Genomic DNA, 24,569 nt, shown 5'->3' with positions numbered 1-24,569 from the left:
TGGGCCGGCCGCGGTCAGGAATGCAGGGAGGGGGTTGGGGGGGGGGCGACCGTTCCAGCTGTGTACATGACACGGATGGGTGAGGGCAAAGCACTCGTGGACTAGCCGAGCCGAAACTTTGCAGACGGCACGCGGCTCTCGTTCAACACTAAGGTGGGAAACGAACAGAAGTTTTGTTTTTTTTTTTGGGGGGGGGGGGTAATTAAAATCACTTATCCTGTGGGAACCCTTCCAATGTCACCATAAATGCTCTTCACTTCTTGAGTTTATTTTATTTTTTCCAGTGTGACCTTTGGACATTTTTTTCAACCTCATGATGCATTTTTAGGCTTGTGCTATTTGTAGTCCAGAGTGACTTACAGTTGGGGAAAATACGGTACACATATACAAAGTGCGGATGGTCTGCACACCTGGAAGGTAGCACATTTCATTGATTGATGATTGATTGATTGATTTGATTGACATTGATGTCACCTTTCAACATTGACACGTTTCTTTGTGACGTTCATGCAGATGCGCCGGTCGGCAACCACCGCAATGCCGTCGAGCTGGCGTGGACGCACATGATCTCATCTGTGGCTCATCTGGCAGGGAGCCCGTACGCGATATTCTGCAGGTTCTATCCACGTTTTGTAGGAGGCCCGTTTCCGGTCTGAGGCCAACCGATTCCACGCTGCTTATTTATTTATATATATTTTTTCATCTTTGCCACTGTGACGTATATCACAATTTAGATACATAAAACAATCACGAATATACATGCACGTATTTGGTTGTAATCGTATTGCAAACAATAAAAGTGTCATTGAAAAAACGTCCTGCCACCACGCCCGCACGCACACATACACTGGAACTCTCTCTTGTGTGTGTGTGTGTGTGTGTGTGTGTGTGTGTGTGTGTGAAGCCATCTTCATCATAGCGTCTCCCTCTTTATTGCCTTTAATGACGGCGCCTTCTCCTTTCATTAATTCTTTATTGATTCCTCCCGACGCCGCCTGAATTATTTTCCAATTAGAGTGGCTAAAACAAAAGAAGAAACTATCTTCAGCACGCATACACACACACACATACACACACACACGCATACACACACACACAGTGTATCCACAAACAGATGTTGTTGCAAAAGTTGTCTTTGTTACTGTTGTCCGACATGGCAAGACGACGGCACAGAGAAGTGAGGTAAAGGTCACCAAAGACGCTTTGGACAGGAATGTGTGTGTGTGTGTGTGTGTGTGTATGAGCACATGCACGCGCATGAGGGTTAAGAATCGAAGAGGGTCAGCAGGTAGCGTTCGAATGTGGAAGGCGAACGGGCCGTGAATGATGCTCCCGATAGCGGCGGCGGCGCAGCGAGCCCCTCCGAGGGCCGCGGCAACGGAGCCCGTGGTAGGCCATTAATTACTCCAATTATTCACCCTCATATTGCAGACGCCTATCGACTGGCGGCTTTGTCTGATGAGAGGCACCAGCGGGGGAACGTGAACTTGGGCGAATTAAGCCTGATTTGCATGGCAAGGCGGGATGGAGATGGATTCGGAGATAACCCCCCCTCGCCCCCCCTCACCACCACCACCACCGTGGTATCGTCCGGAAGGCCTTTGTTGGCCATTTCCATCTGATTATCTCGAAGGTTGAAGGCGGTGCTCACCTGGATTTGTCTCCATATGCCAAAAGATATGGAGACTGTTCGACAAACACAGCACAGAAAACCTCTCGGTGCAAGGTAAGCTGCATCCAGAGACCTTAAAATGCCGAAAACAGAGATCTAAAAAAGTTCTTCATTCGACGGCCAAATCTGTAAAAATGCTCGGATTTATCCTCACAAGGATCGCGGGGCGTACCGGAGCCTATCCCAGCCGTCGGGGATAGGCGGGGGACACCCTGAACCGGTTACACGCCAATTGCAGGGAGAAAGAGATGACCAACAATTTACGCTCACAATCACTTTTCAAGGACAATTTGAGAATGTTCAAATAACCGACCGCACATGTTTTTGAATGTGGGAGGAAACCAGAGTACCCAGACAAAACCCACCCAGGCAAGGGGAAAACATCCCGGGATCGAACCTGTGCACTGTGAAGTCAACGCGCTAGCCGCTCGACTACCGTGCTGCTCCACAAAGTCGCTGAGTTGGCAACACTGCTTGTGGATTTTGTTTTTTTTCCTTTTCATGTAACCTCTCACATAAGGCCGCAATGGTTCCGACATGAATATCTGTTTCTTCTAACTTGATATATGTTCTCGCCTCAAGTATCGCTGCTTGATGTCAGCAAGTACGAATGTGGGAGTGATTGTACACGTAGTCTGCCTGGAACAAAAGCAAAAAAAAAAACAACAAAACCAAAACAAAACTGGTATAACCGCATGCCTCCGACACATGTGCGATATGGGCCACTTGAATTTGGGCACCTTGCACCCAAAATCTACTTGTTGGGATCACGAGCTTCTCGGCTTGAATTCAGGTGGATTTTACAAGTACTTGTGGAAAACGTTGATCGGTCTTTGTCTCTGAGTTTTTACATTTATTTTTTGACCGTTTTTTTATAAGGACCTCGACTGTCGTATGCTGGCTAAACGGAGAGAACTTCGTCACGGGGAATCTATCGGAGCTCATATTCACTCCGCCATAAAGCTGCCAGAGGAGACAATAGCGGCCGAGGTTAATGGCCGACCAGGCCGGCGAGATGATTATTGATTAGCTAAAGGTTGAGCTAATCATTAGGCTTCATCCATTTTTACACACTCCTCGCCGTGACCTTTACCGCTCTGCCCCGGATTTCTCCATACGATGATTTGATCACCTTCCTCGCCGAGTCGGTCGGGGGTGGAGGAACGGAGGCGCTGGGGGTCGGAGGGGGGGCATGACGTCAAACACGATGGGGAATACCGGCGAAGCAGATATCCAATAATGGAATGAGCAACAAAAAGTGAAAAATCAAATCAAAACAAAACTACAATGAAAAGTGTTGTGACCCCGGGCGACAACTGACTCACGATCCGCAGGCTGACCGACCGACCGACCGATCGACCGCTCAGAAGGATGAAATGCGACTCCAAACATTTTCCAGAGTTTATATGGGGGGGCTTTTTAGGAAGCGACTCTTCTGTTTTGACAGATTTGTGTGAAAAGCGGCCATCGCCGCAATCATAACAACGAGAGACGAAAGGTAAAGTTTACGGAGAACGTGAGAGTCCCGCATGCGATGCTCGCACGCGTCCCCGGTCTGAGCGCAGCAGCGAGAGTGAACGCAGTCAAAATGCGAAACATCCGCTCTGAGGAAAACCTTGACACGGTGACAAGGAAATGGCTCGCGTCTAACAGCTCTATTTATTGAATCCCGCCCAATGTTCCTGGCAGCGCCGGCCCTTTAACCAAACCCAGACGGGGCGCACATCTGCGCCCAATCACACGCCTCTGATCCCCTTTGCCGTTTCCATTTTGCTTGCCGGGGGCCGGCGCTGGGAGACGGACGCCATGTTTATTTGAAGTAACGCTCAACTACTGAATGGCCGCATGTTGCGCTCTCCGGGGCTCTTCTAATAAAACACTGCAACCAACAAAGTCCACCATAAATCGTCCGATGATGTTGGTTGACTTCCAAGTCACAAATGTTGCCGTAGGAAATAAGCTAAGTAGAAATCAATAGTTCCACGCTCATCCGAAAAAAAGGCATCGGCTGACTATTTTGAGTCACATTTGAACATTCTTAGCTGCCAGTCTATTAAGGGGTAAGGCATCCGGGTACTAAAATCTCAAAGAATCGCTGTAGGTGGAGTGACAACATGCTAACAAGCGCTATGCTATCATATAGCGAGATAACCTTGCCGTGAAAACCTTTCAAGGTAAACCAATAAGGATTTACATCATTCTCTGTCGTCGATTCAAATGAAAACAGATCAAATGCTAACATGCTAACAACCGGCATGCTAACAAACAGCATGGAGTGAAAACCTTTCAAGGTAAACCAATAAGGATTTACATCATTCTCTGTCATCGATTCAAATGAAAACAGATCAAATGCTAACATGCTAACAACCGGCATGCTAACAAACAGCATGGAGTGAAAACCTCTCAAGGTAAACCAATAAGGATTTACATCATTCTCTGTCGTCGATTCAAATGAAAACAGATCAAATGCTAACATGCTAATAGCCGGCATGCTAACAAACAGCAGGTCAGCAACCGCAGGTGTGCGTCTGACCAAAGAAAGAGGATTCAATATGCATCTCGATGGGATTAGGTTTCGATTGGGTCCGGGACGGCTCAGGGTACGATGAAAACAGAATTGCTGTAGGTGGAGTGACAACATGCTAACAAATGCTATGCTATCATACAGCGAGATAACCTTGGCGTGAAAACCTCTCAAGGTAAACCGATAAGGATTTACATCATTCTCTGTCGTCGATTCAAATGAAAACAGATCAAATGCTAACATGCTAACAGCCGGCATGCTAACAAACAGCAGGTCAGCAACCGGAGGTGTGCGTCTCACCAATGAAAGAGGATTCAATATGCATCTCGATGGGATTAGGTTTCGGTTTGGTCCGGAACGGCTCAGGGTACGATCAAATTAGCTTGTCGTTGTAATCGTCACGACTTTCAATACAGTGCAGTACATGTGAAATGTGATGCGTATCTCGATGTACTCTAGAATACAATGAATCCATTCGGTTCGATTCAGTACGCTCGCGTCATGTGAATGAAAACCAATTTTCCCATTCAGAATCGTATAAGTCGCATTAGGAATCTGCATGATTCACTGCAGGCGCAACTCATTTTTACACGTCATGCCCAGTAGCCAGTGAGAATGGTCACGATGCTAACATGCTAAGATTTGATGCTAACATATTCCAGCAGAAACTGGAAGAAATTCAGCAGAAAAAAAGAAATTCGGGTCAATGAAGGATGATCCATCATGCCTTACGGTCGTGCACAACTTCTGAAGGAAAGGGATAAATAGCCAACCTGCTAAACAGCTGCGATGCTAACGCAAACGCGCTTCTCTTTGTAGTCGATAGCTTGCATGTCAAGAAGACAAATGTCAACTGAAGTGATTGGTGCCTTGCTTGCATTATGATGTCACCCCATGATGATGTCACGCCATGAAGTCATTCCAGCGCGTTAGCCTTCCAAACCAACGACTTTGAACTCCTCCGAATCCGCCGCGGACAGTTGAACTCATCCGCCGTCACTTCTCGGCCGACGAAACCGATTCCGGAGAGCGGTCTCCGCAAACAGCCTCCCCCCCCCCCCTCCCCCCACGCCCTGTCTCCCTCCTGTCTTTTGTCTCCGCCGCCTTTCATTTTAATATTTCATCCCGTTCTGTTGAGGCTTGAGCGGCTTTTGCCAACGCCACAGGGCCCCGACGCCAAAGTGGAGCACGGAAGACATGACGGCGTCTGAGGCGTCAGGTGGCCATGATAGGAAGTGAAAAGGTGGAGAAGACACGGGAGTGATAACTAATGTACTTCCTGTGTACTTCCTCCTTGCCTCCTGTCAAGCTGGCCCACCGCCACACACGCTCTATGTCAACCCCGCCTCCCCATCCACACATACACACACACACACACAAATTCCACTCCTGCTGCTAAACCATCAACCCCCCCGCCCCCATCCCTCCCAGCATATAGCACTGATGCGTGTGTGCGTGACTCTTGACAAGTGTGTGAATGTCAACATGTACATTAAGGAGACAAACTGATGGCTGACGTGCGTGCGCGCATGAGTTAAAACGTGTGTATAAATGTGTACGTGCGTGTGTGTGTGTGTGTGTGTGTGTGTGTGTGTTTGTGCGTGTGTGTGTGTGCATGAATTTGAGTGTGTTGTTATGTCGTTATGAGTGGGTGAGAGTGCATGTGAACGTGCCATGGGTGTGTGTGCGCGTGTATGTGTGTGTGTGTGTGTGTGTGTGCATGAATTAAAGTGTGTTGTTATGTCGTTATGAGTGGGTGAGAGTGCATGTGAGCGTGCCATGAGAGTGTGTGTGTGTGTGTGTGTGTGTGTGTGTGTGTGTGCGCATGAATTAAAGTGTGGTGTTATGTCGTTATGAGTGGGTGAGAGAGTGCATGTGAGCGTGCCATGAGTGTGAGTGTGTGTGTGTGTGTGTGTGTATGTGTGTGCATGAATTAAAGTGTGTTGTTATGTCGTTATGAGTGGGTGAGAGTGCATGTGAGCGTGCCATGAGAGTGTGTGTGTGTGTGTGTGTGTGTGCGCATGAATTAAAGTGTGGTGTTATGTCGTTATGAGTGGGTGAGAGAGTGCACGAGAGCGTGCCATGAGTGTGTGTTTGTGTGTGTGTGTATTAGACAGAGTGGATAAATATAAGTGTTGAACTGTGAGAGAGAGCGTGCATATATATGTGTTTGTGTGAGAGTGTGTTTAATATGTGAGAGTGAGTATAAAGTGTGAGAGTGTGCGTGTGTTTAAATGTTCACGCGTGCACACATGTCGAGAGGGTGCGCAAGTGCATGTGAGACAGTTAGTCAGCATGTGCGCGTGTGCTTCTGTTTGTGTGAGTGTGTCTGCATGGAGGGGGTGTGGGGGGGGGGGGTGTCGTTGGGATACAAGAGTGAAAGAAGCACTTAGCAGAGAGTGACGTGAGCGCCCTTTAAGGCGCACACGTGATGTTTGACGGCGGCGAGAGGCCAAAAAGGCAATCGCGCAAATCTTAGCAGAAACGAGAACAAGCGGACGGGACGGGACGGGATTGCGTACAATATTTTCCCCCACGCCGACGTCCTGTTGTGATTTGGAACACGACGCCAAAAGAAAGGGAAAGTCACGGAAGACACGCTTTGGCTTTTAACACGTCGCCTTGTCAGGTGGCTTCTCCCCGACACGGATTGGTGTGGTAGGTGGCGGAGGCGTCAACCCCGTTGTCATGTTTTGGAGAACATTTCAGAACTTGCTAGCACCTTCGGTGATGATGGCGCACCAATGCCATCAAAATGCAACTCGGCGCCCTTCACCGCCGCACTCCCCAAAAAAAGTTGTTTGGCGGCGTTTTATTTTGTCAACTGCTCGCACCAAATACAATCCTCGGGATCCAGATTTTTTCTCTGCTTTGATTTTGTCCTGCCGCTTCACGAACCAAAAGGGAGTAATTTCAAACCCTGCGATAGTTTTCAACCTTTCGACAAACGGACGTGAATCGATCGTCACGTGAAAGTGACTTGAAGTTTCGAAAGTGACTCTGTACTCAAGGTGTTGGTGTGAGACAACACGGCGTCATTCCTAGTTCACATTTGGGGAGGAAATAAATAACTTGCGGTGATCAAAGGAAGTGGGGGGGGGGAGTGAAAGGGTGGAAATATTGATTTCTTGTTTGGCCTCGTTTAATGTGAAATTGCATCATTCATCACTTTCCACAAGACCCAATCGTGACTCGGTGGGAAGAATCGAGAGAAACGACAAACAAAAAAAGGACAAAAGACGCATTCCGTACTTGATGTTGCAGTTCAATGAAACTTTAATGCTGAAATTCAAACCCGCCTTCCGAACAAATAAGTCCTGCCTTGAAAGCTTTGATCGAAAACCTTGCAGAGGCTTGAAAACTTGTTTTGAAACCCATCCATCCATCCATCCATCTTCCGAACCGCTTGATCCCCACTATGGTCGCGGGGGGTGCTGGAGCCTATCCCAGCCGTCTTCGGGCAGTAGGCGGGGGACACCCTGAATCGGTCGCCAGCCAATCGCAGGGCACACATAGACGAACAACCATTCACGCCCACACTCACACCAAGGGACAATTTAGAGCGTCCAATCAGCCTGCCATGCATGTTTTTTGGAATGTGGGAGGAAACCGGAGCACCCGGAGAAAACCCACGCAGGCCCGGGGAGAACACGCAAACTCCACACGGGGAGGCCGGAGCTGGAATCGAACCCGGTACCTCTGCACCGTGAAGCCGACGTGCTAACCATTGGACTACCGGGCCGCCCCATGTTCTGAAACCCACATTTAAAAATCGAACCCTTGCTTGAAGCCCTAATTTGAATCCCCGGTCCTTGTTTGGAACTCCTTTCCTTGAAACTGCAATCAGAAACCCTCAATTAACACACACACACACACACACACTTATCCGTCCTTTCAGTGAGTGGATTTTGCCTGGCGGGTGCCGAGTGGTCATCCCTACAAACAGATAAAAGGATGTATCCCTTCCTCAATCCCTACACACACACACACACACACACACACACACACACACACACACATGGCTTAACCCGTCCTTATCCTCTCTGGGGGAAGAGTGACACTCGAGAGGGGAAAAGCCTCGGCAAAACATCCTTGGTCTAAACCTGCGCTGTGTCATCAACGGCGATGCACCGGTCTGCGCCCGCACGCCGTCCGTCACGCCGCTTGCCGTTTTCACGGCCGTCACTCAGCGGCCCGAAATCCCGGCAGTCCTCCGGAAGGTGGTCCCGCGCAGTCATTTGCGCTGGCGAGTGCCATATGTGCTCTTTTGCGCCAATGTCAGCTCAGCTCCCGTCTTGACGTGGCCTCGCTGCCCCCCCCCCCCCCGCCGAAGCTCCACTGACTCATCCTCCATTTTGTGCCAGTACCGCTCATGTTCTGTCTGTGTGCTTGTGTGTGTGTGTGTGTGTGTGTTTATTGTAGTTGTCTTATGACTTGACTTGAGTCAATGCTAAGATGAGGGTCATCGAGTCAACTTTGACCAATCAATGACGTCATTTCAAATTTTTTTTCAATAACCGAGCTCAATTTTTAAAAATGGCGCTTGAATTTAGGCCATTTTATGACCTCAACTAGTTGCACGAAATCAAATTGTCGGATGATTATTTTTCCGTTTTTTTTTTTAAGAAATCTCCCGGCGGGAGTCACCAGCCTCAGTGGAGGACGCGAATGCAGACGCGGCTCTCCGAGACTGAAGGAACATGCCGGTTGCATGACGGCGTGCCTCAAACCGGCTCGTTGTTTGATTTGAACAAGCTGGCTGCTAACCAACCGATGAGCGTTCACACAAGCGCAATATGAATTCATCTCCCATCCATGAGGAAGTTCATTGATGATCCAGCGATCGTCGCTCGTCTGTGATATTTGATACACGGGGCCGACTTTCTCGTTAGCATTAGCGCATCACGTGACTCATAGGAAACGTGTCATTTCCAGCACCGACCGGCTCACCAGTCTCGGATTTTATTTGATTTTTTTTCCTGCTGCGTGTACGCATTTGTGTGTGTTCCCATTAAAAAAAAAAAAAAAAACAACAACTTTCCCCCGGGAGCTCATGTCCAGGTGGTCTCCGATTCCGACTGCCGAGAGCGCCGCGGACCCCCATCCAGCGGAACAGCGTGGCCACTATGTTCCAATAAAAGGAGAGACGCGGCGGCCTGCAGCGCAGCTCTGAGGTCTTCCTTAATGGCTCCAGCACATGCCAGTCTGGATCGCAGCCCTCTCATTAACGTCACTGGACACGCTGCGCCGTCTGTGCAGAGGAAAGACATCTTGGATTCTTTGCTCTTTAGCTCTCTTTCATCTTTTTTAGGGGGGGGGGGCACCATTCCATCTTATTTATCAAGGGGAGGTGGGGGGCAGGGGGGGGGGTCCCTCTGTTCGTCCACTTAAGAAAAATGCTGCGATGAGTATGCATGCATGTGCGTGTGAGTGGACGTGAGAAAGAGCGACAGAGTGAACCCGAGCTAGCATGAGAGCTAGCATGACTGCCAAAGAGTTCGTGTGTGTGTGTGTGTGTGGAAATTAAGTCCCCATAACACATGTAAACTGGACTTTTCTGAAGTCCCCATATGACACGGTCCAACTGTGACTTCATAAATTCTGATATTTAAAGGTGTTTATAGGCTAACACCACCACCTTGTGTATCCCTGATTTTTTGCAGAGCTGTATGTCATTTGGAAAGGGTGGTCCCCGAAAGTGATGAACTAAAAAGTGGTCCCCACAAAACACATAAACCGGTCAGTGTGTGTGTGTGTGTGTGTGTGTGTGTGTGTGTGCACCTGCATGAGTGTAAATGTTAGGACACAATATAAATACAAAGTCTAAACTTTTCCCACCATTAGCTCAATCCTGTACAAGGTTAATATAGGATTGAATTGCCTTTTCAACACAGAATAAGACAATAAACAACCGTGCTAAGGTTGTTGCGGAAGTGTGCACACCCTCCTGTAGCAGGCGACGTGGCTGTGTTCACAATCGACCAATCGCATTCCAACCTTGGTCAACAAGAGTCGTTACAATTTGCCACCATTGAAAGGACGTCTGATTCACTCTAATTAAAGTTCAGCAGTTCTATTCGGACCTTTCCTATTTTCCTTTGAGTGGCACCAAGCTCGATTACGTGTGAGTGTCTTTCTCTTTGTGTCGCCTCACCTTTGACCTAATGGTGAGTTGCCTGTGCGAACATTTTGCCTGGCGCAAACAAGAAGTTTTGAGTGAGTGTGTGGATGTGTGTGTGTGTGTGTGTCTGTGTGTGTGTGTTTGCATGTCCATGTGCATGTTACTTTATCTGTTTGTGTGCCAGACAGTCAGCGTATGCCAGTGTAACAAACCTTTGAGTATTTCAGTGATCTCATCTCCTCTTTTCTCTGTGTGCGTGCGTGTGTGCGTGTGTGTCTGTGTGTGTGTGTGTGTGTGTGTGTGTATTCTGACATGCATGCCACATGAACACGCGTCTGCATGGCTGAGTGATGTATCCTTTTTGATTCACTTTCTTTCTCATGTTGCAAATGTTTCGTTTCGTCCTCGTTTGCATTACAGATGTTGCATCTCGGTCCGGTGTGTATGTGAATGTGTGTGTGTGTCTGTGTGTGTGTGTGTGTAAATGCGGTAAACAGGGCACTTTGCTGTATGCAAGGAGGAATTTCCCCCAGCAGTCGCCATCAGTAATAGTGGCTGTAATGAGCTGCAGCTGTCAGCATGTTTCCGCGCACGCACACGCACACACGTGCAAACATAAAAACACACACACACACGCACACACACACATGTACAAGTACGCCGGCGACGGAGGAAGCAGTGAGTCACTCAGCAGCAGGCCGTCGCACTTTGCGCTGTGAAAACAGCGTCGGGTACCTCACAGTGGCGTCGCTAAAAGAAGATTTGTTGTTTTCATAAGATAAAGTCATCACGGCAGGTGGTTCTTTTATCTTTTTTTTTTTTAATCTTTTTTTTTTAACTTGCTTGGATATTGATTGCGATTCTGAATGATGGTAATTTGCTTACTTTACTTAAATACGGACAGAAGGCAAAATCTTGGCAAAGTTCAGTTTCATTTGCTTTGGCGGCCATTTTATCAGAACGGGTTACCGTTCTAACGTACGGATTCGGTCCGTCCCTCGAGTTACGTTGCAACGAGGTTCCAACGATGTCGTCTCGGAGCACCGTTGTGAGTTGGTCAGGTGGTCTTGTCGATCCGCTGAGCTCTATTCCAAGTCCGCTTTCCAACGACTCTCCAAAGCGCCGCGCAAACGTCACCGTTCGAGTGTCCTGCTGTCTTTCATTGCAAGGAGAAGCAGGTCTATGTTTTCCGCTTCCACGGCTAGCGGACAACTTTTCCATTTCCATTCCAAAAATAAACGACTCTTTTTGAGAGCCGATGGACATCCCAAACTGTTATTGTTGTTTTATTTCCCTCGGGCGACCGTTTTTGTGTGCCTTCCCGTGACTTGGGTGACCACCAGACTTTGGACAAATGACGTAGACAACGTGTTCATTTTTCCCTCTGATTTTTAATAGACTTGGACACAGAGACATACACGTCCATGTTGACTTGAATCCTATTTGAAATCTCAAAAGTAGTAAGTAGTGAGTTCCCATTGGCAGGAACCAATAGAGAAACCATTTTTGTTGGACACATTTTCTTGCCAGACAAAATTGTTTGACAACTGTTAATCGGAAAAATTGAGAAAGGCCAACCAGAATTTGATATTCTTCGACACCGAAACGCTCTTGTTGTGACTGCGACTTCTTGTGGAAGTTATGCGTTGCTAAAAATGCCAAAGGAAAAAAAAAATCCTTTCATGCCCTGCGAACGTTGCTCGGAATGACAACATTGGTGTGTCACCTTGAAGCTTTCCCCAAAATGTCCTTCAGATTCCGAAAACCGACATTTGGACTTTTGCACCTGAATCTGAATCCTGATTCCTGATCCGCTACTCTGTCGATGCATTGAGGAAAATAAGAAAAAAAAAAAAAGAGAAAATCTTAATTGACTGAAAATGACTTTTGAACAGGTCCCCACACCGCAGGATCGTCTTTGAAAGACATCCGCCGATCTGGCCGTCGGTGACTTTGATCGGAAACGGGAGCCGTGTACCTATCTGAAAGGGACCTTACCTCCAAGCTAACGGGTTGAACATTTCTGACTTATTTTCCAAACGCACCGAGGAGGAAAATTCACTCTGAACGCACACACACACACACACACACCACAAGATCACCACTTTTCGCCGATGTTTGTTTGCTTGGATCGTAAGCGACGGAAAAGGCTCCGAAAGGTGCGCGAGTCGCGCAGGCGATTGGCTCCTTCCCTCATCAAAGCAAGTCCTGGCGACGGCCCAGCCGAGGCGCCGCTTCGGGTCGAGAGCGCCGCTGGCCGCCACTGACCTCCGCCGATTGTTATCTGCCTTCGCTCTAACTTTGTAGATCGCGCTTTAATTTTGAGGCGCTCTGCACAGGGACAGTGATGAATAGGCTGCATCAAGGAGGGCTTAAATTACCCCCAGTCCCTGGTGGCTGCACTGACCGCAACAGCGGTAGTCTGTGTGTGTGTGTGTGTGTGTGTGTGTGGTGACCTAGTAGCAGCAGACTGAGAGTGAAACGGAGCCGGTCAGCACTTGGCCTGCCGACCTCGCCGGCACTGCAGCCCATCCGGCGGGAGGCAGCGAGGACGCCGCTTCCATTTCGTCTTCTTCGGCTTCTTTAGCCCCTCCTTGTTTTCTATTTTTTTCTCTTCTTCCAGGATCGTACTTCCGACAATGTTACTTTTTTTTACATGCAAAATAACAGCACTTACCAGACCGGGCAAGTTGAAATTTACCACACAACAACATGTGAAAGACGCAACCCCCCATAAAAGCTTCTTTAAGACTTTCTCGAAACATTTCAATTCATACCAAGACAAAACTAAGAAAATCAGTGACAGCAAAAGACGAGAGGGAAAAAAATGATACCCAGCCCATAAAAAAAAATTATTTCTAGAGCATTTTAAAACAACAAAGTGCTGTACTTCGAGCAAAAAAATTAATTGCACAACAGCAAACGACAAAAATCTGAATAATATAATGAAGACGATAAAAAGCACAAAACAGCCAAACTACACTCAAGTCTCATGCTGAGTCATGAGCCAAAGAATAAAAATGACTTTTAGCACAATATCCCAACATGCACTAACAGGCAGGACATAGCCACAGAATAAAATTGATCAAGATCAGAAAATGGATTACCATGAATGACTTGATCGTCCGGTCCTAAATTCATCTTTCACATTTCTCATCAGAACAATTTATGAGTATGTAGGAAACCGGCAAAACTAAACGTGGTGCAACAGTTCCTGCTCTCCCCCCCCCCCCCCAGACCACCACACACACACACACACATAAAAGGACCAATTTCTGAGAGTAAAAATACTCAAAGGTCAAATCGTAACTTGCAGGAGCATCATCGCGCGAGACATCAGCTCAGTGAGTATTAAGCATTGTGCCCACATCTCCACCACTTGGTGTGGCTTTTTTCTGTCATCACACCGCATGTCTGAATGTTCTGCACGTTTGTTTGTGTGTGTGTGTGTGTGTGTGTGTGTGTGTGTGTCTTTCAGACATGTTGATCCCCCCTGATCGGAAATTGGAAGCGATTATGGCATTTAGGTAAAAGTTCCGTCCTGGCTGCTCACCAAAATACCACTAAAGCAACAATAAGTTGATCAAAGGAATGGTGGATTTTGATGGAACTGGACGCCCGAGCAAATTAACATATATATATATATATATATATATATATATATATATACTGTATATATGCTATAAGTTGCTATATGTATATATGCTATAAGTTGTGCTTAGCTTATTTTGTCATTGTCATGTGTGTGGAAAAAAAAACAAAAGTATCCAATTCCAAAGAAAATCGACCTCAGGCAGCAATTAACTCAATCGTTAATTTTTTTAGCGGTCAACCACATGAATGGATTCATTTCATGATGTTCACCAAGTGATGTACGTTTATTTTTTGTGTGATGGTTTTGTGTTTCTTTACAGGTGTGCTCTCACTGTCCAGCAAGAACAAGAATATTTCAATGCAAGCGTTTTGCACGTTCGACTCGACATCGCTTGTTTTTTTTTTGTCCTTTTTTTTCATTTTTAACGATTTTGCTCAATCCAAATACTATCTGAATGAATTCCTCCTCGTTTGGATCCACTTGACACACTCACACAGGCGTGTTTTCAGCAGATACAGGCGCCACAAAAGCAGGATTACAATAAAGACCTTGAAAGAGAATTCGAGTACTTACACCCCCCCCCCCCCCCCCACACACACACACACATACACTTCCCACCCCTTTGGAGAAGCACATCCATGCACGGGGTCGCCTCCAACCTTCTTCCGCCAGCCCCTCTTAGTCCTACACCCCCCCCCCGCCCCCCACACACACACACACCTCCCGCATCCACGAAGCTCCTTTCCCCGGACTCCGCAGCCGCCCTCACGCGCTCATCTCGGCCCAGGACTGGAGCGTGAAGCGCCAAACTGGTTCTCCCTGCGGCAGGCACAACTTCAACATGTTACACTAGCAAAAGTCAGCTCCGAAAAAAAAAAAAAAAAAAAAAAGAAGTCAACTAAAGTGGACACACACACCATACACACCACACACACACACACACACACACACACACACACACACACACACACACACACACACACACAGTGTTGCTCAAGTGTGGATTGTAGACAATTAAAAATCGTTCCTCGATACGTGTAGAAAAGCAAATAATTGTGTGTCCTGGAAAAGAAGAGACCCGCGGCAGGTTTTATCCACACTTGGTCTCGTGGCATTTTTTTTTGGGGGGGGGGGGGGTGATCGGTTTTAATTTTAAAGCAAAACTTTTGATACAAAAAAAGGGAGCGTTTTTTTTCACGGCAAATGTCAAGTTGGTCAGCAGAAGGCCAAAAGTCGGATTTTGTGACATTCTGCCCACTTTGTTTTGCAGAAATTGTGAAAAGGGGGAAACGCCCATCGCAGGTTTTTCAATGACGGGGGATTTGATGGGACTTTTCCCGGTGCTGTGGCCCCCTTCAAAGCCGGTGCATTAAATGCAGGAAAAAAAAAGTGCCAATCGCATCGGCGGTGAGCTATCCTCTCGACTTTACCAAAGAAAAGGAACAATTTGGTCCTTTTTTCCTTTGAGGACGTTTTTTTTTTTTTTGTCGGAACACGTCAAAACTTCTACGGTGCGCCAACGTTGATTTTCCAAGCGTCCACGCGCGCGGTACCCAATCGACTCCGTCTAGGTTCGGAGTCGCGTCCCCTCTTTTCCGGTGAGTGACTCGGTTTTGTTCGTCGTGTGCATGAAGTTCAGTCGAGATTCACGAATCAAGTCGCCAACACGTTTTGGTGACTTGGACCACGATTGATTTATTGCCAAATTACCTGTCAATCCAAAATCAAACAGAAAACTGTGCTTTTTCTGCATGCACCCCCCTCCCCACCCCCCGCACGTACTTTTCTTTGTAAAATATTTGAATGCACGCGGAGCTCAAATTTACCTCAAGGAAAGAAAATGTTAAACCCTCATTGTTGAACGTGATTGTATTTCAGTTTGCTACGTGCTCAAACTACACAGAAACTCGACATATGAACGGGAATAAATCTTCAATTTACCTGCAAGGGGCCAATGTGGTTTGTTATCCCCCCCCCCCCCCCAACCTCCCGTCCCCCCTCCACACACACACACACACGCACGCAAAACGAACAAGAATCCAAACGTGTCCGTTTTGGATTGATTGCGAGTGTTTTCCCGGTGCGCGCGCGCGCACGCTCGCTCGCTCGCTTTCTCTCTCGCCCAACAAGCCAACGTGCACGCGCACGTGTCAGTCACACTGCAGCAAACCGAAAGCGTTTGTGTGCGAGACTGTGACGTGGGATTCCCGCGAGGTGGGAGGGGGCGTGCTACTATCCTGCTCTCTCGCGCGCTTGTATACGCCCGGGTGCGCGTGCGCGCGCGTGTGTTTGCGTGTGCGTCCGCGCGCGCGCGCGAGAGAGAGAGAGAGGGAGGCACCGATGATGGATGCGCCAGCGGAGAGACGGACAGATGCTTGGGCGGCTCTAACGGCGCGCACTGCTGCAGCGGCGCGCACACTCGCGGCGAGATCTGCGGGGAAAAGATCGTCCCAGGGCGGATACTCGCGGCTGCCGGTCCCGCCTCGTCCGCGTGCGTTCCCCCGACAAGGTGGTTCGATTCCCGCCGCACGTCTGGCGTGGAGGACAAAGAAGAAGAAGAAAAAGGACTCACCCTCGCCTTGACGGGATTTATCGACTTCCATCTTGAACTTTTATTGGCGGCGAAAAGTGGGAATACTGAAGGAAGACCGAGCGCCCCACCAACAACCACCACACCCTCCACCCCACGGACAACTTTTTATTCCTCTTGTGGCTCATTTAACCCTCAACCCCCCCCCCCCCCCAAAAAAAAAGAAGGGGAAAAAGAAGAAAAAAAATGCCACCTCCTCCTTCTTCCTTGCTCCTTCCTTTCGAGCGGGGGACCCAATAAAGCGCGCGAGACAGAAGAACTAAGAGAGAGAGAGAGAGAGAGAGAGGCGCGTGCACGACCCCCTGTTTCTCACATAACCTCCCTCTTCATCCCGATCATCATTTGGATTTTTTATTTGGGAGGGGCGTGGGAAGGGAGTCTCGGGGGGTGTACATTTTGTGGCTCCGAACACCTGGAGGGGCGCACACGGGCGCGCGCGCGCTCCTCGTGGAGGAGGCTTCGTTCCAGTTCAAGTAAGTGCGCGTGCGCGTGATGTATGTTGTGATAAACGTTGCGGGGGGTGGAGGGTGGGGTGAGGGGGATGAGTGACAGGGATGGGTGGGTGGGGGGGGGGGGAGAGACAGAGCCGCGTTACGTGCCGCCCATCATCAGCCTCGTAGAGGTTCAAGTGTCGAGGAGGCTCCGCGCGCCCCGTCCGCCCCCTTTTTTTTCCTCCCCCCGTCTGCTCTTGCTTTTCTCGCCCTTTTTGCGCACTTTTGACTGACGCCCGCCGTTTGATTGTGTCTCCTCAAGCGCGCCTGTTGCAGGAGAACACGCACGGACGCACGGACGCACGGACGGACGGACGGACCACGCGCACAAGCACTCGAGGGGGAGCGTTTAACCTCCACACTCCCCCCCCGCACCGAGGCGGCGGCCAAGCCGAGCGAGGGCTCAGCCAGGCGCCGGGGAAGGAAGAGAGGAACATCCCCGGTTCCCCCGCAACCTCTTTTTTGTCGAGCCCGCACGCGCTCCATCGATGCGGGAGCCCTGAGCGAGCTCGCGAGCGCCGACGAAGGGTTGAAAGTGTCGCCGGCCGGAAGCCTCGCTTCAGCGGGGCCGCGGATCAAGCGCCTTCCCCGGGGCCAGACTCGCCGACATGCCGCGGAGGAAGCAGCAAGCGCCGCGGCGCGCCGCAGGTACGAGTCCGCTCTTTTGCTTCTGGTTCGCACGTGCGTGTGCGCGTGCGCGTGTGCGTGCGTGCGTCACCTCCCCCGACTAACATTTACTGACTTTTCAGGGATATTGGAGGGAAAACGCTTGCTTCCATTGAACATACTCATACCTGATTTATTTGAGCACCAGAGCGATGTGTCATTTCGAGTTTTTTTTGGGGGGGGGGTTGCAAAAGAGGAAAAGTGAGGTTATTTCCCCTTTTTGTGGTGATGGCGTTGGTGTTGATAGCATTTGTGTCCATAGTGTGACTTTCTGGCAACTTTCAAATGTCAGCAGGTGATTTTGAAAAAAAAAAAAAAAAAAGATCAATATCGATGTCGCTTCGAGCGGATCGAAATGGCTTCAACGGAGCTAAATACGGTTCAGTGTTTGGAACGTCAACTTTGAACTCCACGCGACAGTCAGCTTTTCTGTTCGCCGTGTCTCTGACAACTTTGCACTGGATGGAAGCCTCGGATTCAAAATGGTGTTGTTTGAGCCTGCTTCCGTTGGATGTATCGAGCTTCTCCACAAATTTTCTATTTGTACACGAGTGTCATCGAAGGGACCCCAAAATTGTCCAAATCGTCATTGAACATGCTCGTGATTTTCTGATCCTTTTTTTGTCCTTTTCTGACAACTAAATGAAAGCCACCCGTTGCGGATGTAAACTGATCCAATTGGGTTCACCGACGCCCAATGCGGTCATGTCGGTGGAACGTTTGCGTTCCTCGTGTCACTTTGGCACAACCGTCCCATGAAACAAAAGCCACATTTCCCGCGCTCAAAATAGTCCTTTTCGCTGCCTATCGTTGGGAATGATTCAAAGCGGACCAACATGGCTTCCTTTGGCACAAAAATGCCGCGTTACGCTTTCAACAACGCCGTACAGTCAAAGGGTCCGTTTGGCAAATATTTCTTGTCCGCAGGCATAAAAAATGCCCAAATTGATGAAAATCCAAAAATGGGTTGTCAGTTTTCGGGGGGGGGTCATTGTTGCAGCATGACTTCAGTTGCCACTCGCCGCGAATGTAAACGCTCTGTTTCTGTAACTGCCCTGTGATTGAATGGCGACCGGTCCAGGGTGTCGTCCGCCTCTCCGCTTCAGCTCGACGCCGTACTCAGAACCGCATTGGCCCGATTGGGAGACGAATGCTTCCCAGTGTCACTCACGGACTACTTTGACCTCAATGAAAGCCACATGTCACCTTCACAATATGTTGCGATGGCTTGTGAACGGTGTTGTCCGAGGATATGTCGAGAGAGAAAAAAAGAGATGTAGAGAGAGAGAAAAGATCAAAATCAAGTCACCGGTGTTCAGAGCGGCTGCATTCAGGTCTCGTTTTGGTGTCTTTGGCGCAGTTTTGGACTCCGTTAAAAATAGAGTGAAGTCGTCTTCAGTTTGCAAGTGTTCCTATCAGCAAGTGGAAAGACGATTTTTTTCCCTCCCAAAAAAATGTTGAGAAGCGGTAGCTTTTTTTGTGGTTTCATTTCTGCCCATCGGGTCATTTTCGGTCGATTCTGTGCAAAAATGAGCTGAGGAATTGGTTGTGGTATGCGAACGCTGTTGTCCAGAGATGGGGAAAAAAAGACAATGAACAAAAATGCGGTCATCTGACTTTTTTCCTGTTTATGTTCATTGTCAAGAGAAAGTGAGGCACTGTTTTTTTTTTTTTTTTTTTCACAAATCCCCACAAAAGTGAAAATGTTATCAAATAGTCTTGATGTTTGGTCGGATTAAAACATGATCCAAGTGGGGTCCATCAGCACTAAATGTGGCTTCCTTTCAGTTGTTCGGGTCGTGTCTTGACAACTTTAGGCTAAATTAGAGCCAGACCGTATAAATTATTGCTTTCCGCATATCCAACTATACAATATTATTCTAAATGCATGTGTGTGTGTGTGTGTGTGTGAGACATATATATATATATATATATGTGTGTGTGTGTGTGTGTGTGTATATATGTCTCACACACACACACACACACACACTTTTGTGTGTACTTTTTCATGTACACTTTGATATATATATATATATATATATATATATATATATATATATATATATATATATATATATATATATATATATATATATATATATATGTCTAAAAACACACACACACACACACACACTGCAAAAAAAAAAAGGGGGGGGGAGTTTGGGGGGATTCTCCCCTGAAGCTGACATCAGAGAGACCTTCACTACGACTAATTATCGTAAAACTTCACACAACACCGGAGCCAAGGTGTTGACTCCGGATGGAGTAGCTTCCGTGACGTTGATACTTGATGATCGCCAGGAAATGCCAGCGTTAGTTGGCTCCTTTCCACACATGCATTCATCCGCCCGCGTATCCTCACGAGGGTCGCGAGCGGGATACCCTGAAGCGGTCGCCAGCCAGTCGCAGGGCACACAAAGACGAACGAGCATCCGTACTCACACTCACACACCTCGGGACAATTTTCGACCTTTGCCATCCAACCGTGCGTGTTTTTGGAACGCGGGAGGAAATTGGAGTCACTTATATGTCGGAGGAAGTAAACGGTTGGATTTTAGTTGGCAAACGAAAGCTCATCAGTTAAGTGTGGCATAGGATTCAAATTTCACTCATTTTTTTCTCACTGCTACTCTTATCTCACTTGTTTGCATCTTTGAAGTTTTTTTTTTCGTTTCATGTACACTTTGATTTCCATTGCAAGAAGTAAAATCCGGAACGCCTTTGCTACCTTCTCCTGTTGACGCTTGAACCGGAATCTTGCTGGTTCGCATCAAAGTCGCCAGTGTTGAAAGTTTTTAGTCTATATGAGCAATTTTCCCAGATGAGTTCCTCCGCTTGCATGTCCTTTTTCTTCCCTGGATCTCATTCATCTATTGATGACTTTTGTGTTGTTACGATGCTTGTTAGCATCCTCGTATCGATGCCACCGTATCTGCCGGTTGGTTTTTATTTTATTTTCAATTTGGTGGACAATTTTCTCACTAGCTAGCAGAGGATCCAATTGTGTTTTGCGAGCATTTCTTTTCCTCTCGTGATATTCCCTTACGCTAAAGCAGAAGTGGAACCATCTTTTGTGTGTTTTAATGTCATTTATGTATTATTTTTCCTCAGATCGTTTTCATCACAAGTAGCTCCTTCTATCACATTGTCATGTGAGGCTTGCATGCTAGCGTTTCTTTTGTGTTTGTGTGTGTGTGTGTGTGTGTGTGTGTGGTAGGATTTAGGACTCGCTTGCTAGTGTGTATTTTTTTACACTTGTACTCTTTGTTTATTGCTGTTTTTGTCTTCCATGTTAGATCTGGATGTTGCCGGTTAGCATCTTTTCACCGCTCTCGCATTCTTAATGAGCTTGTTTGCATTCCGAATCAAGGTCTGCCCACCTCCGTCTTCTGTTTTATGAGAATTTTTTCAAAGTGCGAAGTTCCAGGGCCATGTCATCATCGTGGGCACTGTCGCTCGTAAACATCTTTATGGCCGACCTCACTCCTGACAATCTTTTTTTTCCTCCCATATTCATTTTCACTCTTTTTTTTAACCCTACCCGTTAGCCTCTTTGAAGTTTTGTAATTATAGGTGCAATTTTCGCAAACGTTTCAGTGTGGTGACATCATCACTGTCTCACACAAACACACTCGCACGCACACACACACACACACGCACTCTCTCACACACACGCACACACACACACATGCGTGCATCCATACACACATGTATCACAACACAATTTATTTTGTTGACAGGAAGCTAGTCGCTCTTTTTAAATTTATTTTCCTATTCTCCCACGATGTGGTCGTTGTAGTCCATTTTTTGAAACACACACACACACACAAATTGCAACACACCTTGATCCCCCCCCCCCAACAAGTCATCACTTTCAATTTTTCTAACTGTTTTTATTTAACATTGCTACACTGTGCTTACTGTCTTTTGTCTTAATAATTTGTATTTTTCAAATTTAATATGATGTCAATCATTTTTTTTTTTGCTGGCTTCCATGCATTCCAGTTAATTAAAAATAATTAATGCATGAATCGCAATATTTCACTGGAGGCCCACTCGCCCCCTTCCTCACCCACTCCCATCCATCTTGGCACGTGTACTTCCAATATTTTCTCATATTATTTTTTTTTTTTTAGCTTGCATTTCAACGATAGTCTCCAACCTTCCCCCTCCCCACACAATAACACATGTAATTACATATGTGCAGTGATGCATGTACACACGTCATGCTGTACTGACTTTACACTGCACATAAACAAGCATGCAACACTTCACGCGGGCACACACACACACACACACACACACACACACACGCAAAAAGTGAGAGCGGTATAGTATTGAGTATTAGGCTAATCGTGAGGCGGAACACTGACTTGCTCTGTCGGAGAGACTTTGTTTCATATTTGATTTAATTGTCTGCCCTCTGACAGCCACATTCATCAATGGCCCTAATGGTCAATCCGGCGCGCACACACTCGTCCACGCACGCACGCACACACACACACACACACACATTGAGGCCAGGGCCTTGCTTGATGGCAGCGTTTTAGGGCTAATGGACACGACAGACAGATGGATGATTGACTATTCTCTGGACAATGAACGTTTGTAGAAGATGATTTAGGAATTTGGAAGCATAAAGGAGGCCAGAAATGTGTGGTGAATATGACTTTTGAAAGCAATTCATGTCACGTCGCTCCGACATACAAGAACGCTGAAGTGGAGGTGGAAATTTTGAAAGAGTCTCCAAAATGACTTCTACGCTAGAGCACACTCAGAGGCGAGCTGCTACGGTCACAACTTCTGTCCCGGCAGTCCGCACATGGGCTGGCTCATGCTGAGCCAAATAACAACCGCCCTCAACATCCCTCCATCCAATTTCTAATCCGCTTATCCTCACCGGCATGCGGGAGTCTATCCCAGCTGTCTTTGCGCACTCGGCGGGGGACACCCCGAACCGGTGGCCGACCCATCGACCACCTCATGATTGACATTTTTTTAAAGAATTGATTAAATGTGATTTTTTTTTCACCACTATCAACAACTTTACACTCTAACTATTGGCGCCCATGTCACTCACCAGATTATTCGCTGCCTCTTCAAACAATCGATGGTGTGATCGTTTGGAAAGTCGAGTCTAAGAATGTGATCGCTGCGGCCCTATTTTGAAATTATGTGACAATTACATCCAGATTACTTGAAAAAAGAGATTCTTGAATGCACCCCAGGTTGCAGCCCTGGTACCAAAGAGCACAACTCTAAACCGAACCCTGGTTCTTATTTGGTGGCATATACTGTAAAGCTTTTGGCTATTTTGGCTCCCAATAGCATCACTAAGAATGGTTGCGAAGAGCCATTCCCTTATGCAAACAAGACAAAGAAATTTGTGCCTTTAATGTAGAACCTTTAAAAAAAAAAAGTCTGTATCAGACAAAAGTATCACATTTTGGTAGGGACAAAAACTGCATCCATCCAAGTCTTCCAGCCTTGCAGCTGTAAAAAAAAAAAAATGTGCTCAGGATGCGTGGAGTGACGACAGATTGATTGCGGCGTGTGGGAGTTAGGTCAGGACGGCGAGGTGATTGTCCTTGATTGCAGATTCGAACGCTCTCGTGTCTGTTCAGCGTGGCGGCAGTCAACCATCACACAGCTTAAGCGGAGATGGGCTGGAAAATCAGGTTGAAGGTTGGCGGAAATCTCCCCCGCGGGCCTCTTTGTCGCCATGATACGGCACAACCGAGCAACCTGCGCGCCTTTTTTTGAGCAGCGGCTACGCTACGCGCTAGGCTCGGACGAGTCGCGCGCTAGTTGCGGTGGATCGAGTGGTCCTTTTACAAGTAGGCTAACAATTAGCTTGGCTAACAATTTAGTTTCTCTGGTGGTTGATGTGTTTCGAATTTCAAGAACAAGACACAATATGCAGAACATGAATTGCTTGGCTCAAAAGGACAAAAGAAATTCAATGACCCAAAATGAACCAAGCCGAGAACACGCCCGATGACAAAAGGCGGAACAAAGAACGACAAAGTGACAACAAGGAACGCTCGGCACGAGAGTCGTGAGCAAGGCAGGAATAATCCGACAACCGGTGGACGTCTTTGAAAGGCGGATGATGATGAACGTGATGAGAAACAGCTGCGGGGTTTGCCCACACGCCCTCCGGTCCCGCCTTCCACCAAAACAGACCGAAACATGATACCTGCAAAGTCCAGGCCGTGGTGACTCGATTTAGTAGCAACGGCTCATGTTGATGCCGTCACTCGAGTCCGCGGGAAGTAACGACCAATCCCGCTTCGGAGGGAGAGCAGAATGACTCGTAAGTAGCAATGTCACGATCGCTAACGAAGCTTGTTGCCTTTCCCTTGCCTTTTGTTCAGCCATTGTTGTTTGGAGTCTTCCGCACAAACCTTTGCGAGTAGATGAATTGCGACGCCACAGTCGGCGAGGCTTTACCGCATTAGCATCCAGACAGATCTGGTTCTGTCCTAACGTAGATAGATGGTGCTGGAAAAGCAGCTGATTTCTGGGATGTGTGTGTGTCTGTGTGTCTGTGTGTGTGTGTGTGTGAGTGTGTTTGTGGGTGCGCACTTGTGTGCTAAAGCGCAGCAGCGAGATATTAATCACGCTGCATGTGCGTTAGCATTGCAACTCGTATCAGAGTGGAGATGCAGTGGCCCGTTTTAAAACACACACACACACACACACACACTCGCACACACATTGTTTGTCTTTAAATAGCGTCTTGTAGAAGTACATTAAGGGCTCGTCTTTCTCCTCGCCGCCAATGCGGAGTTTAATTTGCGCCCCGTGTCCACGTCGGCCAGCCGCTAATGAAACACGTAAACATAATGAAGCTAATTAACCTTGTTTAAAGCAGCTTGGGATAATTATTGTCTTAATTAACAGAGTG

At 47.6% G+C, this 24,569-nt stretch overlaps 1 protein-coding gene and 1 long non-coding RNA gene across 2 annotated transcripts in view; one reads left to right on the top strand and one right to left on the bottom strand.

The window, feature by feature from the left end:
* Window positions 1-14,213: 14,213 nt before the first annotated feature.
* Window positions 14,214-16,665, bottom strand: LOC127599124 (uncharacterized). Its single transcript, XR_007962005.1, has 2 exons — window positions 16,485-16,665; window positions 14,214-14,731 (listed from the first exon to the last, which is right to left on the bottom strand). It is a non-coding gene; the product is annotated as an uncharacterized LOC127599124 (long non-coding RNA).
* A 448-nt stretch (window positions 16,666-17,113) lies between these two features.
* tshz3b (teashirt zinc finger homeobox 3b) overlaps window positions 17,114-24,569 on the top strand; it is a 30,059-nt gene continuing 22,603 nt past the window's right edge. Inside the window, exon 1 of the mRNA XM_052062629.1 lies at window positions 17,114-17,641. Within this exon, the coding sequence (XP_051918589.1) occupies window positions 17,602-17,641 (40 nt within the window). The 5' untranslated portion in view covers window positions 17,114-17,601. The remainder of the gene's footprint in view (window positions 17,642-24,569) is intronic.

The sequence above is a fragment of the Hippocampus zosterae genome, chromosome 4 (genome assembly GCF_025434085.1).
Source record: "Hippocampus zosterae strain Florida chromosome 4, ASM2543408v3, whole genome shotgun sequence".
Taxonomy (NCBI): domain Eukaryota; kingdom Metazoa; phylum Chordata; class Actinopteri; order Syngnathiformes; family Syngnathidae; genus Hippocampus; species Hippocampus zosterae.
The sequence above is the reverse complement of the archived record's forward strand: the minus strand, read 5'-3'. Positions and strand labels throughout refer to the sequence as shown.